The following is a 15608-nucleotide window of genomic DNA, read 5'->3' as shown; positions in this document are numbered from 1 at the left end:
CGCAGAGTTAGGTCCTGGCTCTCTACTCAACAGCCACAGAGCTCTGTTAAACAAGGAGGCTACTATACTGTGGGATTTTGTGGAGGGGACAAGATAGGGAGAGGGAAAAACACAAAAAATAACCTCCCAACATACAAACCTACCACAATAGGTTGTCGGAAATACTCATCCACAGCTGCACTGCGCAGACTGGACAGATTGACCCCATAAAAGCATTCTTGGTACCTGGAAACAGTAACACATAAAATGTTTAGGGAAAAACATTTCTTCTGGGTTCCAACCAGACCCAGGCACAATAACTGTAAATGGCAGGTGAAGTGTGGCTAAGCACCTCTTTCCCTTTCTCCTGTCTGCCAAACTGCAGTCCTCCTTAGCTTACTTACCTTCCCTACAGACATCCTATACAGCACTGAGGTGACACGATCCCCTCAAACGGACATATGGAGACATTTCACACCATGCTTCTGAAAGAATCCAGCAAGCAGAGAATAGGGAGAAGGGCTGAGGCACTCTTAAGCTACTTTTGTAATCCTGAGCTATTCCAGAATTGGGGATGGACCTTCTATAAATCAAAATAGTGATGAGGACACCTGTATTACAGGCCTGTTCCTTTTTATTGACATTAAAGAGGAAAATAAATGTCATCCTATACCACTGCATAGGGGAAAATTTTTTTTATTTTTATCTTACCAATTTATGCAAATGTGCATTTAATGTATATTCAGACTAATTCCAGTATGAAATTTGAAATGAAAATATACATGCTTGCAGTAATCTTCCTCCTGCATAAAACTCTCTTACCAACTCATTGAGAAGTTTAATAGGTATCTTTACTTCCAAATAACATAAGCAAAAGGGGATGGAGCGGGGAAATGGCAAGGAAGCTCAGCTCCTTGTGATGGCAGTGTTATCTAGTTACAAAACCACGGTCAAGCCTTCCAAGTCTTCAGAAGCACTTAAAAAGGGAAACTGTAAATGTTTGTCCTCATTGTTACAACATCATACAACTCCTAAACTATCGTAACTTTCTTCAAAGTGGATCAGTTAGTCTAAACGAAACTGGCAATATCCCTTTAATACTGATAAATCCTGCGTTACTAATTCTGTGCTAATTGCAAAAAGGGAAGATGCCCAGATGACTGTACGCCTTAAAGATATCAGAGAAGATATATTGAAGGAAAGAACTCAAATAAGCACAACAGAAAAAATCAGCTGACACCACTATCTGCAAGTGATCTTTTACCCTTTCCATATGTTTGCTGTACTGTATAATTGAGTTGTTTATTCATCACTGATGAGAAACACAGACAAAATGCACACTATTTTTAACTACTTGCTGTATATTTATGCTTTGCATCTTCATATCTTTGCAAGGTTTTCACCAACAAAGAGAGCAGTCTGCTCTTCTATGGTAGACTACACATTATCACACTTTTAGGAATGATTACTGGTAAATACAAATTAATATGCAACTCTGAAGCACAACAGAAAGCCAATCTATAGGCCTGAAGAGAAACAAAAAAAAGTCTAATAACTATTCTTATTACTGTACAGATCCAAGACAATAATTCTAAGTGTATGAGAAACATGTAGCCTTTCCTTTGTATAGTAAACAGGCTATGCTAACTGCTGCATCTAATGTTAGGAAACACAGCATGATTTTTGCATAGGATTTTTAAGGTTTTGTAAAGTCCTGGTGCCTTTGCCAGATGAAAGTTCAAATTGCAAATATAGATATTTCTTTCATTCTTTTGCTCAAGTCCATCATCCGACTGGATCCAAAACCATATCCAGTCTCTAAGACACAGGATATAGATTTAGCTAAATAGGAAAGGATTTATTATACACAAAACACATCATCTGTTCCGAGTAACAAAGCTGGACAATGAATGAAAGCTGTTTCTTGAGGCTTGGAATTTGAAGCTTAGCAAATCACAGGCTGTCACCAACTAGTTCCTGATGGCTTATTGCAAACATCCAGGAAAGCCTTGAGAAAGTGCTTTGTCTGAAACAGGACTTTTATAGCTCTGGATCTATCAGGGTATCCAGACCTCTTAATATTAAGAACATGAATGTCCTAGAGTGGTACAGAAGCAGAATTACTGCACTCTCACTCAGACCATTTTGATTCCACATTTGGTTGAAGACATTAGAAGTACTAATTTCTTGGTCTTTAGAGCACTCGGTAACCTCAACAGTATTTAATCCTCTTGCACAATCAATGTCCTGGTGTCCTGGTTTTGGCTGGGATAGGGTTAATTTTCTTCCTAATAGTTGGTATAGTGCTGTGTTTTGGATTTAGTATGAGAAGAATGTTGAGAACACACTGATGTTTTAGTTGTTGCTAAGTAATGTTTACCCTACTCAAGGACTTTTCAGCTTCCTATGCTCTGCCAGGTGCAAAAGAAGCTGGGAGGGAGCATAGCCAGGACAGCTGACCTAACTGGCCAATGCAGTATTCCGTACCATGTGACGTCATGCTCAGCATATAAAGCTGGGGGACATTCGGAGTGATGGCGTTTGTCTTCCCAAGTAACCATTATGCGTGATGGAGCCCTGCTTTCCTGGAGATGGCTGAACACCTGCCTGCCGATGGGAAGGAGTGAATGAATTCCTTGCTTTGCTTTGCTTGCGCGCGCGGCTTTTGCTTTACCTATTAAACTGTCTTTATCTCAACCCATGAGTTCTCTCACTTTTACCTTTCCAATTCTTCCCCACACACACTGGGGCGGAGTGAGCGAGCGGCTGTGTGGTGCTTAGTTGCTGGCTGGAGTCAAACCACAACACCTAGGCATACATCCATAAAAAACTACAAATATGTGGTCTGATAGGAGGACTGATACTATAACCCTCTGCTCAGGAGACATCTCCAGACAGCAACAAATTATATTATAAGCACACAAACTATTTTTGTCTAGGAATATGTCAAATAGAACCTGATATATAAGGAATATCATCAAGGGTAATTGTGTGAAATTTTTGTGGTTAGTTTCGTTGAAACATTCTCATAAAAAATTTAAAGTAGGTAGTAAAAATATTGGTCAAAACTGTGAGACATCCTTTTGCAAAGATGGGTGGAGGAAAGACTGCAGTATGTTGCAATTTAGATACCAACCTGATTGCTATCATAATTACAAAATATTACTACAGTCTGTGATAATAATGTCATTGACAAACACATCCTTGGTGCAAAGAAAAATTAGTTACTAAAGCAGACTTGAAAAATCTGTGTTTTCCTTTTATGCAATTCTCTTAAATCCTTGCAGTGGTTGACAGATAATTCAGCTTATTAAATGTATGCATGTAGAGTATCTGGAATCAAACCATGCCAGCTAGATATAGATTAAGTTCTCTTTTCTTTTTTTTTTTAGAATGCAGATGGTGCATTTGTGTTAACAAACTATAAGAAACTAATCTAGCTGGACTATTCAGTCCCAACTGTACAATTCTTAAACAACAAAAGGCAGCAGATTTTTTCCCACTACCAGTAACATTACCAGATACGTCAGTGTTTATGGAGATACACACACATACACTACATCATCCCCACAGGTATTCCACTGAGGTCTTACATTCATTAGAAATGAAGATGAAGCATCCCAAGCAGTCTGAAATGAAATGCTTTCATATTGACAGTAACATGAAGTCCTCTATAGACCTGGAAAAAAAAGCTGTATTTCTGCTTCAAACTTCTAAGTATGTATCTATTTTCTTTATTAAGTGATGAAGAATCTGCATCGTGGTACAACATTGTGCTTCAGTCTTGTAACTTATAGTCTAATATATATTATTGACATCTCAAGTATATAAGCAAAAATAACAGGATCTTTGGGAAGAGAGACCAGAATGACATCTGAGATGCGAAAACTTATCAGAAGCTACTTCTACCTTATTTTTTTAGTCTCTTAACATAGAAAAATACTGTTGCAGTTTTTGTGATTGTAAACATACATGCAAACATTTCATAACTGGCTCAACCTACACGGTGAAACAAAAGAGCACAAACTGGCTGTATAAAGTAACATTGTCAGCAAAGGATTCAGCATGTAAATCACTCAAATGTCTCTCACTCCTTTAATCGGTATAGAAATAGTAAGATTTTGTCATAGCTCTACTTCAGAGGCTGTCAGAAGAAACCTTCTAAGTATGAGCAGTTATACCGTAACCTGGGCATGGAAGAAAACTTTGTCTTTAATCTAAGAAACAACAAATAGGTTTGATGAAGATCACTTAATGTTCACATTCCACTTGCAAGCTGAAAGAACAGTTCAAAGACTGCATTTATAATCTTCCAGAAGATTTAAAAATAGTTAACCCTTGAGTTCCACAGTACCTTTTATCCAAAACCTTTAAATAATAATCTATAAATGGCTAATTTATAAATTAACTGATCTGTACCACATGAAAGACTGGAGATATTTAAAAATAAACCTGCCCATTGCTGAAATGGAATAATCTCAATTTCTCCTCATTAGAATATTGCTGTAAATGTTTCCTCCTATATAGAGCACAGCAACAGTTCAACAGTGGATAGTAGCAGTAGGACACTCCAGAGCAAAAGGAGTACAACTTCTAGTTAAAGCTGCATGAAAAATTTAGGTGGACAGAAAGTAACTACCAAAATGGAAATTGTTCAGGACATGGGAATTAATACTTATCCTCTGTGAAGACTGCCAAGGAATCTTCCCTGTGCTCACGCACCTGGGACTTCAGGCAATACCATGATCACCATCCGCAGCATACTATGCATCAGTGTAGCAAAGGAAACACTAGCACCTGATTCACAGTCAACTCTTTTTCTCGCAATGGATGCTCCATGGAGTCAATTTTTCATTTAAGAAGAGACCCAGTCAGTTCTAGCACTTCCTGAGAGATCCTTCAGATTTGCACAATAAACAGTATGACTGTAGGCCAGAGCTAAAGTGGACATGGAAAACATAAAAGCAACCTCTTCCAATGTTGACAGATAGTTTATGCTGAATCAAAGAACTGATTTAATTTTTAATCTCTATTGAATCTTTGATAAAAATAAAATAACATAAATAATCATTACCAAAAATTGGCTCTGGAGTAGTGTTCCATGTACAGGTGCTCATCGGAAAAAGGAGCCAAATGAATGTCACTGTATGTTGGGAACATCATTCCTAGTAAACAAAAGACAATATAAAGTAGAAAGGCAAGTGTTCAAGAAGCGTTTGGACAACACTTAAATAGATGGTTTAATGTTAAGGTTGCCCTGTGTGGAGTAAGGAGTTGGACTCAATGATCCTCCTGAGTCCCTTCCAACTCAGGATTCTGAGTCACAATTAGAGTGATTAGTGTAGCGACTCTATTAGTGTATAGAGTCACAATTCTGTGATTCTATAGTCCCACAGACATCTCTACAGGAATGTCTTCACTAGCAAGAAACCACCAGTTCGGAAGCAGCAATTGTCATACACTTCAGATATCTTAACATTTAGTTTCATTAATATATGGGTTACTGAAATGTGAATATGTTAAAGAAGTTAGTAAAAAAACCCAACCCAGAACAACTTACAGAACAGACCAGAATACTTCATAAAGTCCTAATAATTTTATGATCCTAATTCAAATATTTGAATTATTTAGCTTCCTTCAAATGAAATGCTACCTATTAAATACCTTCTCAACACTCTCCAGTGGAATTATAGCACCTTCTTTGCTTACAGCTAACCTAATAACTGTAACATCTGTGTGAAGGATTTGCATGAAAGCTCAGACTTGATCTTGAATTAAACTGCTGGGTATGGTTTTGGTCAAATTTGGAAGAACCGCTGTTAATGAATGAAGTAGTTATATGCACTTCACTCTTAAGACTTTTATGCAGGAAACTCATAGCACTTCAGAGCAAACACTGAAAATTTTACAAACACAAAAATGTGTATTACACCTTTTTTTTTTTTTTTTTTAAACAGATGCTGAAGCTGAGAAACAGAATTTTATTTGCATGAAGTGACAAATCAGTGACAGAGCAGGGAATGACATCCTGATGTATTAGTTTGCAAGAATGCATTTTCATTAGGATCTCGCACTTTAATGGCTTGGGAAACCAGAGGAATTACCTTCCATTATTTTCTGTGGACAGTGCATCAGACTGCGTAACAGCTTAAATGAAAGCCCTCATATTCTATTGAGAACTTATCAATGGAAGCTGGAAACAAAGCCTGGTCATTTTGAACTACACTTGAGCATACTTCTTCACACTTTTTTAATCTGGTATAAACCACAATGCATAGCTGAAGGGGAGGACAGGTAAAGGAGAGAAGAGAAAAGGAAACAGCTTTCCTTTTGTAAGTACATCATGTAGGAAGAATCCACAGGAATTTAAATAAAGAACAACACCCACTCACAAAATAGACATGCTTTTTAAAACTGGCTGTGGGGAGAATATTAACAAATTTGCAGAGAATTTGGGACAGAAAGTTTCCAAACCTAACTGGTACTAAATATTAGCAACTTACTCAAAATGTCACAATTTCAGCTCACTTCTTAAACATTCATTAAATTTAATAATCACCACATAGCGTGATTCATTCCCACTGTACAAGTGAGCAATCAGAAAGTTAGGCACGTATCTTTAAGAGCATTCACCCATTTAAAACCAAAAATGAGCTGCTTACTGATCAGTTTTCAGAAGCCCTCCTCTGAAACTGGGCCTTAAGAATCTAAATGGGAGGCTTAAGATCAGTGGCTAACTTGAAAAATACTACCCAAATGCAAGTTTGAAACAACTCAACAGCAAAGTCATCAGCTCCCTGCATTGAGGCACAGATTCAGCCCATGCTTCAAAAACTTCCATGCTGCAGTAATTTTACTTGAGAAAGGTCTCTTTTAAAGAAGACTTTTAAAGAGAGACCTCATAGCTCATTTTCAGCAGTTCGTGCAGAAAGATTTATCATTCAGCAATTGGATGCTCAGATTTGCCCCTCAAAGAAGATTCCCATGAGGCCTTGGACCTTACAGATTCCTTTCAAAACGCCTCCAAACACAGAAGGGATGAAATACAGAGCACTGAATGCTCTGAATCTCTCACATGTGACTCAAAAGGCAACATTCAAGTATTAGAATAAGGTACTTGGGAGAAGCCCAATGAAAGGATGTCAAAACAATTTTAACTTCACAGTTTTCCCAAAGACAATATATTGGAGTTTTTCCACAAAAAAAAGCTCATCCTATTTGACCATTCTGCTCTCATCTACATTCCACTGTCTGGCAGTTGAGGCTAGTGTGCCAGCATCTATTGTGATATGTTGCAACAGAGATGCAATCATAGTGTATATAGCAGCAGGTTAAGATTAAAACACAAGCAGAACTCAGCAGTGCAACAGCAGCATACTCAAAAACTACTTCTACTGTGAAACAGCAATAAGTCACAGCATAGTACAATAGCAATGGTGGCTGCATCGTTATATTAATTCCTCTGGGCCCCCTAGGTGTTGGTGGTAGAGCTAGAACGAGGGCATAAAACCAGACAATCCTGGACTACCAATTCAAGTCTTTTTTCCTTCTTTCAGAAGCTTTTTATCTTCCTTTCTCCATGCAGGGGATAACTGTGGTGACACACTCACCATTTGACTTCAACCATTTTTTGGAATGGAGGTAACTTTCCAACATCCTTTCATTGAACAGCATATAACCCATCGGTTCAGAAATTACCACATCAACACTCTCGGGCAGGGAGATCTCCTCAATTTTTCCAGACAGAACTGTGATCTTGTCAGAAAGGTTGTTGCTTCTCACCAACAGCTGGAGGAAAAAAAAAAGCACACAGAGAGTGCTGACTCCTTTGATTAGCAGAATTTATATCAGAGATCTTTAATTAGCATTAAACCCCTATAGTGTAAACCAATTACCTCAGTCTGTTAATCAAAATAAAATAGAAAGGTAACATATTTTTCCTTGCTACACCAAAATTTCCAAAGACTGGGGCTCACTGGAGCAAACTCAAAGAAATGCATTGTGTGGAATCAGCAAGTGACAGTACAACTACTGTTGTCCTGTAAGAGGTAACTGTAATCAGTATCTTCAGGAAAAAATATCTACCAGGAAAAGGTGTATATTTTAATTCAATACAGAAGATTACAAAGAAAGGGTCTTCATAATTCTCCAAATTTTTAAATATACTGTTCTTGAGTGACTTACATAGTCATGAAAGCATAAAGAAACTCAAGAGCTGAAAAGTTTGCGGTGAGTAATTTCTAAGCATAAGTGGAGCATAGCACTATATTCACATAAATGCATTCAAATGGGCCAGTACTTAGAGCCAGGATACTGGAGATTTGCCCACTTCTATGGGCATAGTGAACCTTGGAGCAAAACATTTAATGAACAGAGGAAATGGACCTAAAATTTTATGTTCGATACAGCAAGTTATTAAGGAAAAGAACAACCTTTTCAAAGCCTCTATATATTTACACATAGATGCGTATCCTATTTAGCTGTACTGTGCTCAGACATATGGGAAGTATCTAAACCTCTTATGTTTAAATCATGACTAGAATCTGGGTTCTTCTGGTGTAAACTTATAAAGAAGCAATTACTTCACACTAATCTGAGGTTTCTGCTGAGAGATTCTATAAAATTAAGCATCCTTTGCAATGGGACAGTAGGAGATTTGTATTGATGTCCAGAGATACCAGGAAAAACAAGCACACACAATGCAGTAAGTAATAGAAAACACTCCCTCACAGATGTGCTTGAACTGGTATAATTGTAACATCAATACAAGTGCATAATTATTTCAGCAAACCTTTTCCAAAACAAACTGGGCCTTAGGTAACAGCGATGAAACTTATGACTTATTCCAACTAGAGAAAGAGAGACTAATGTTATTAGCTAAAGCAGTTAGTAAAAAACCCAACCCAGAACAACTTATAGAACAGACCAGAATACTTCATAAAGTCCTAATAATTTCATGGTCCTAATTCAAGTATTTGAATTATTTAGTTTCCTTCAAATGAAGTGAAATGCTACTTATTAAATACCTTCTCAACAGTTACCAGTGGAATTATAGCACCTTCTTTGCTTATAGCTAATCTAATAAATATAACACCTATGTGAAGGATTTGCATTAAAGCTTGAATGAATGACACAATTAATGATTTTCAGACATAACCTGCCAATATAAACTACATGCTAATATGATAATAAAACTACTAAACAAAACAAAAATCATTGTATACTAAGATGGTATCAATTAGGTAAATAACATTGCTGCTTCTTTTACTGAAAAGTGTTTGTATCCATTTCTAAGAACAGGCTGACAGATTTTGTTTTAAAAGTTCTTTAGACCAGAGACTATGTGAGCAGACACATGATGTGATTTCATTTTGGAAATGAAATTATCATTTTGCTCATAGGTGAATTCTGAATCTAAAAAAACTGTCAAATAACAGCTCAGCAGCAGCATGGATGTACAAAGGCAAGAAGCCTAAATAATTTCAGACCCTCGGCTAGAGGGCAGCAGAATATTACAGTATCTCTACCACATGCAGTGGAGATGCTTATATTATGAAAATTTTTACTTTGACTGTAAATAGTAGCATGAAGACAAATAGAAAAGGTTTTTCATTGCTATTCCATATTATTATTATTATTACACAACTTAAAAAAAAATCATCAATGTTTATTTGCTTTTCTACCCTTAGATGCAGCAAAAACAAACAAAGAAAAATCAAAGAAATCCTGTCAGTACTAACCCTCTCCTTTACAGTGTAACTTCGGAAAGCTAAAGTTCCCCGTGCTTTTGGCCTTCTGAAGCTTAACACAGATAGAAACTGCATTTTTAAAAGGAATTTAGGTGATGTCAGGTTTTGGCCACAGAGTCTGAGGAAAGAGAAACCTCCACTTATTCGCACACAATTCTTCTTAGTGTCCTACCAATATGCTCTGACAGCGGTCTGAAGAATCAAGGCAATTCTGCATCTGCCAAAATCTCAGTCTGTGTACCGAGATTGTCAGGAAGCCAATGAATGCCAGTTTAAGCAAGTATTTTTACATGCATATCTGAGACAGGCTGGATTAAGACGTTGATTTATTTCAGGCAGAAGATCACTTGTCTTATGGCAGCTATTTTTTTGCTGATTTTTACAGCTATTTAATTAGCGTTGATTAACAGTTCATATCTAGCTGGATTGGTGGCAATGAAAAGCTAGTTTTGAAAGATTTAAACATTTAACTTTTTTTAAATTTTTTTTAAACACAAAGATTATTTTTCTGAAACTGAAAGTTACCGTGCATTGACGAACTCTGATTAATGGCTCATTATCACATGAACAGAAGCAAAAATCAATGAATTGACATTAAATATTGGAGAGCTACAGTCTCCCACAAATTCCATACATCTCTTTTGTACAAGAGGAAGATTCTACCGAAGTAACAGAAATCATTTACAACAGATACAGAACATAAGTGTATTATATCAAATGCACATAAAATACTTCTACTCCCAGGCAATATTAGTCCAGAACTGAGATTTAAAAATAAATAAATAAATAAATAAATCACTTTGAGGAGGCTATAAGCTAACAGCTGTGAACTAACTCTTTGTCCCAGCTACCTCCATCTTGTTTGAACTGACCTTATTTTTGACAGGATTATTAACTCAGTTCACCCTCTGCAGCACCTTCATGAATTGAGGGTTTAAAACATAGAAAGTTATTTCTACCATCACCAATACAACTTTGCTGCTCAGGCAGGAATATTGGCCATGCCATTTAAAAGACATGCCTTCAACAAACTATTTCTTCATCTCTTATACCGAAACCCCCAATCCGTATCTTCCCCTTGACAGCTTGCTGTTTTTACTAATCTAAATTAAAGCTTCTTTTTTAAATGTTAGAGAATTTTTGTGCCTTTTAGAAAAAATCTTATTGGCAAATGAAGAACAAGCAGCTAAGGGTGATGGCAGTAGAGTTTTTTAACTCAGTGCCTTTGGGAATCAATAGCAAATCTGTGGCAAAAGGAGAGGAGCTATATTTGAGTGGTGTATTGACAATGTTTTCACCTCCCACACAGTATTTGATAAATTCCTGCAATCACCAAGTTATGGTCAGCACAATGTGTTTGAAGTACTTTCAATATTTCACAGCTTTAGTGAGGGGAAAAAAAAAACAGGAAAAAAAATATTCCACCCAGTATCTTATCATTTTGTCAATGACTGAAAGGAGTGTGTTGATTTCAACAGCCGTGCTCTCTCGTGATTCTCCTGGATTTCAGAAGACTTTGAAAGCAGGGCAAGATTACAGTGATGGAGGATAAAATTGGTACCTTAAACCAAAATACAATCAGTTAAATTTGTATCTGGTATATGCACTCACTTCAAATGAGTTGCATCAGTCTGCCACCAAACGTGGTCACGTTGGTGTTCTGGCTATTTTTTCCTTTACCTTTTTTCATGCAGCATTCATGAAAATTAAATGCTCAAAAGTCTTTGGTAAAATAGTAAGGTTTTTTTTTAACAAAAAAACCAGTTCAAAACTGATCTCTGTAATACATACAGCTAAGCAGAAACTTCTCACATACATCTCACCTCTTGAAAGGTCAAGTTTTATATCCAGACACATCAGATCTCTCACCCAATGAAACAGAGACATAGAAAGAGGCCCAACTGTTCCATAAGCATGAAAATAGATGTCATGGATCATACAAAGCTATGAAAAATTCAAGCCCTTTTAATATGACTTTCACCAGAAATATCATTAAACACTGCAAAATATCATAAAATGTTTTACATTTTGACATCAGGATCCATCCCTAATGAAAATCAAGTCTGTTTTCTCTGGGGACCAAACAAAACTCTGCAAACTTCCTCATGGAACAAAAACAAAACTCTGGAAACAAAAAATTTGACTCCCAAAGAACTCCCAAAGTTGGCAAACAGATCAAAGTATTTCACATAGATTTAAAAGATAATCTGTGCAAGCACTGCTATATGAACCCTGCCAAAACAGTAAAAGGCATGACAGCATCCTTAATGTTGAAATACAAATAGTCCAATGGCTTTCTATCTAATTGTGCAACTACATACTTTATAGAGATGCTTAAGAACTATATGTTTGAAAGTTCTGCTGTAAACTTATTAACATACTGAACGCTGGGGGAAACAGAAAACAGAATAACTTCTTCCCACTACATAGAAGACTCACGAGGACTTATGTAGATGAAAACGTATATATGTGTTAACAACATACCTTTGTGCAACATTTCAAAAAACCCAAACAGAAATACAAAGTTAATTTGATACACACATTCTCTGTGCATTTTTCAAAAGTACAAGACTGATAGATGGCTCACCCAAGTCCCTGAGCAAAAATGTGACAGAGCCTTTAATTGGCTGTAATCATCAATTGTCATAGGCAAGAGTACAGTTATGCAGCTGCAAAAGAAAGTAAAATTGGTAAAGTTAGTCTATCAAGAAGCTTTATACAACTCCACCTGCTCAAATTTTGCACCTCAGCAACAGCTGCATTTATCCAAGATCATTAAGTCACTTTTCCGACCTCGCCTAAGAGGAGCTCTCAGGAGTAACTACACTTACATCAGAACTTAAAATATAAGGCTTGGTCCACACTTTAGAGTTCATCTGAACTGCCAAGCCTTTTAAATATAGAGGTAAACTAAGAGTGTACGAATGAGATGTTTATTCTACACTAGTTCCAAAAAATACAAGGAATCATAGAATCACAGAATGGTTTGGGTTGGAGGGGACCTTTAAAGGTCATCTAGTCCAATTCCACTACTGTCTTCTACCGGCAGGGATGTCTTCTACTGGATTAGGTTGCTCAAAGGCCCTTCCAACTGGACCTCGAACACTTCCAGGATGTGGAAGCATGGAGCAGCCACAATTTCTCTGGGCAACCTGTTCCAATGTCTCACCACTCTAATCATAAAAAAGTTCTTCCTTATGTCCAATCTAAACCTACCCTCTTTCAGTTTAAAACCACTGCTCTTTGTCCTGTCAACAACAGGTCCTGATAAAAAGTCTGTCCCCATCTGTCTTCTAAGCCGCCCTTAAGTAACAGCCGCAATAAGGTCTCCCTGGAGCCTTCTCTTCTCCAGGCTGAAAAACCCCAACTCTCTCAGCCTGTTCCATAGGAGAGGTGTTCCCTCTGATCATTTTTGTGGCCCTCCTCTTGACCCGCTCCAACAGACCCATGTCTTTCCTGTGCTGAGGGCTCCAGAGCTGGAGGCAGTACTCCAGGTGGGGTCTCACTAGCGCAGAGTAGAGGGGCAAAATCACCTCCCTCAACCTGCTGGCCACGCGTCTTTTTATGCAGCCCAGGATACGGTTGGCTTTCTGGCCTATGAGCGCACATTGTCCAATTTTTCATCTCCCAGTATCCTCAAGTCCTTCTGCACAGGGCCACTCTCAATCCCCCAGTCTGTACTGATATTGAGGATTGCCCCAATCCTGGTGCAGGACCTTGCACTTGGTCTTGTTAAACTTCATGAGGTTCTATGAGCCCACTCCTCAAGCCTGTCAAGGTGTCTCTGGATGGCACCCCTCAAGCCTATCAACTGCACCATTCAGCTTAGTGTCGTCTGCAAACTTGCTGAGGGTGCACTCGATCCCACTGTCTGGGTCACTGATGAAGATATTAAATAGTGTTGGTCCCAGTACAGACCCTTGAGGGACACCACTCATTACTGGTTTCCATTTGGGCATTGAGCCATTGACTGTAACCGTTCAGATGTGGCAATCTATCCAATCCCTTATCCATCTAAGAGTCCATCCATCAAATCCGTATCTCCCCAATTTAGAGGTAAGAATGATGCAAGAAAGCTTGCTTTCTGGTCTGGAGAAATCTGCTTGTAAAGCTCTGTACTTCCATTGTGTTGTTTCTGATGGCCGTTTCACCAGATTCTCAGCAGCAAGTGCTGAGGTTTTTTGAAGTGACTACCTAGCACTTATACATGTGTACTCAGCTTAACAGCTGAAATCCACAATCCACCTTCCCTGAGAGAGAAACTGATATGCTCTCAGGTTTTTACACAGTTACCTTTTGCAATGGCAACATACTGCAGATGTTTTCTTTCCCTTTTTTTCATAGAATCATAGTATGGTTTGGGTTGGAGGGGACCTTTACAGGTCATCTAGTCCAACCCCCCTGCCATGGGCAGGGACATCTTCAACTAGATCAGGTTGCTCAGAGCCCCGTTCAACCTGACCTTGAATGTTTCCAGGGATGGGGCATCTACCACCTCTCTGGGCAACCTCTTCCAGTGTTTCACCACCCTCATCGAAAAAATTTCTTCCTTATATCTAGTCTGAATCTGCCCTCCTTTATTTTTTAGTGTGCATTATCACCATACCATATAAATCCCACCACACAGCGTCTGACATACCAGATGAGACAGCAGACAACTTACCACATAATTAAATACAGTTAAAGTCTTTTAATCTAAGTAACAGAAAACACAAACAGGTGCAGTTTAGTTATAGGTGCAGAAGATAGTAAGGTGCAAACAAGTGTCACCCAAACACTACATGGCAAATAACTGCAAACATTATGGTGCTTGAGACAGAATCTTTGCAAGACTGCCCCGAGCGCACATCAAATGCTTTTCTAAATTCCTGTATGTGTTTTGCAGGCAAACTGAGTACACTCGTACATGAGCACCCTCACAGGAGTCGTAACACAGTCCACTCAAGGTTAATTGTCTTTCATTAAATTAATTCCCTCATGTTTGGCTATTGCAACAGATTAAATAGCAATCCTACATGTCACAACTTACTATTCATGTCCCATATCATGACAGACAGACAAGCATTTCACTAGAAGTAATTATTTTTACTTTTAATGATCCCATCACTAGCTGACCTCCACAATACAATCACATTTTCCTCATGCATAGTAGCTTTTTCTTTCTGTTTATCCAAGTGCTTTACATACATGTTTTTTCCAGTCTGTTAACGTTAATGTTTCCCCTTCGTTCTAGACAAGCTGCTTAGAATCACACTTCCTGTTTAGACAAAACAACTGCCAGCAACAGTCACTTTCAGCCTTATTTCTTCTGCTCCTCACCATTTTTTTGGAAAAGGATTTACCGCAATAGTGAAATTGGCAGATTGAGATTGCTTTCATCCCACATCTCATGCACACACCACTGAAGAGCACTGGCTATCATTCACTCTACACAATTTGCTCCCTATTACAAACTAGTTTGTTAGACAAGATCTGTTTCAAATTTCTTTCTCTACCATGGACTGCATGCGGCAGGAGCCAGCTGCCAGCAACTGAATATCCAAAACATGGAGTCACAGAACAGAAGAAAAACTGGTGCAGAGTCATGATAAAGGTTCACAGGGTTTCTCTCTCCTCTGTTGAAGTTTTTGAAACAGGAAAAAAAGATAGCAGGTAAGCCTTGGATACATAAATGGCAGGCAGAAATTATTGTCTGTGTTAGGAAAAAAACATTATCCAATAGGTAAAAATGTCTTATATCCACATTTTCTTCCTTAAGACCTAAACAGATTATCTCAATTTCCAATAGCAATGAATTTCCTTCACAATGTTACAGTTGACAATTGGTGTTCGCCAGCCTTCACCAAGAGCAAGGCTGGATTGCTGCATCAGGACATACAG

At 38.0% G+C, this 15608-nt stretch overlaps 1 protein-coding gene across 1 annotated transcript in view; it reads right to left on the bottom strand.

The window, feature by feature from the left end:
- LOC142075206 (histone-arginine methyltransferase CARM1-like) overlaps positions 1-15608 on the bottom strand; it is a 74319-nt gene that overhangs the window by 7266 nt on the left and 51445 nt on the right. Inside the window, exons 6-8 of the mRNA XM_075136276.1 lie at positions 7590-7767; positions 5054-5144; positions 144-225 (exon numbers count right to left, since the gene is read on the bottom strand). Of these exons, the coding sequence (XP_074992377.1) occupies positions 144-225; positions 5054-5144; positions 7590-7767 (351 nt within the window). The remainder of the gene's footprint in view (positions 1-143; positions 226-5053; positions 5145-7589; positions 7768-15608) is intronic.

This window comes from Calonectris borealis, chromosome Z, assembly GCF_964195595.1.
Source record: "Calonectris borealis chromosome Z, bCalBor7.hap1.2, whole genome shotgun sequence".
Lineage (NCBI taxonomy): Eukaryota > Metazoa > Chordata > Aves > Procellariiformes > Procellariidae > Calonectris > Calonectris borealis.
Note: the sequence above shows the minus strand (reverse complement) of the source record. Positions and strands in the feature narration are given on the sequence as shown.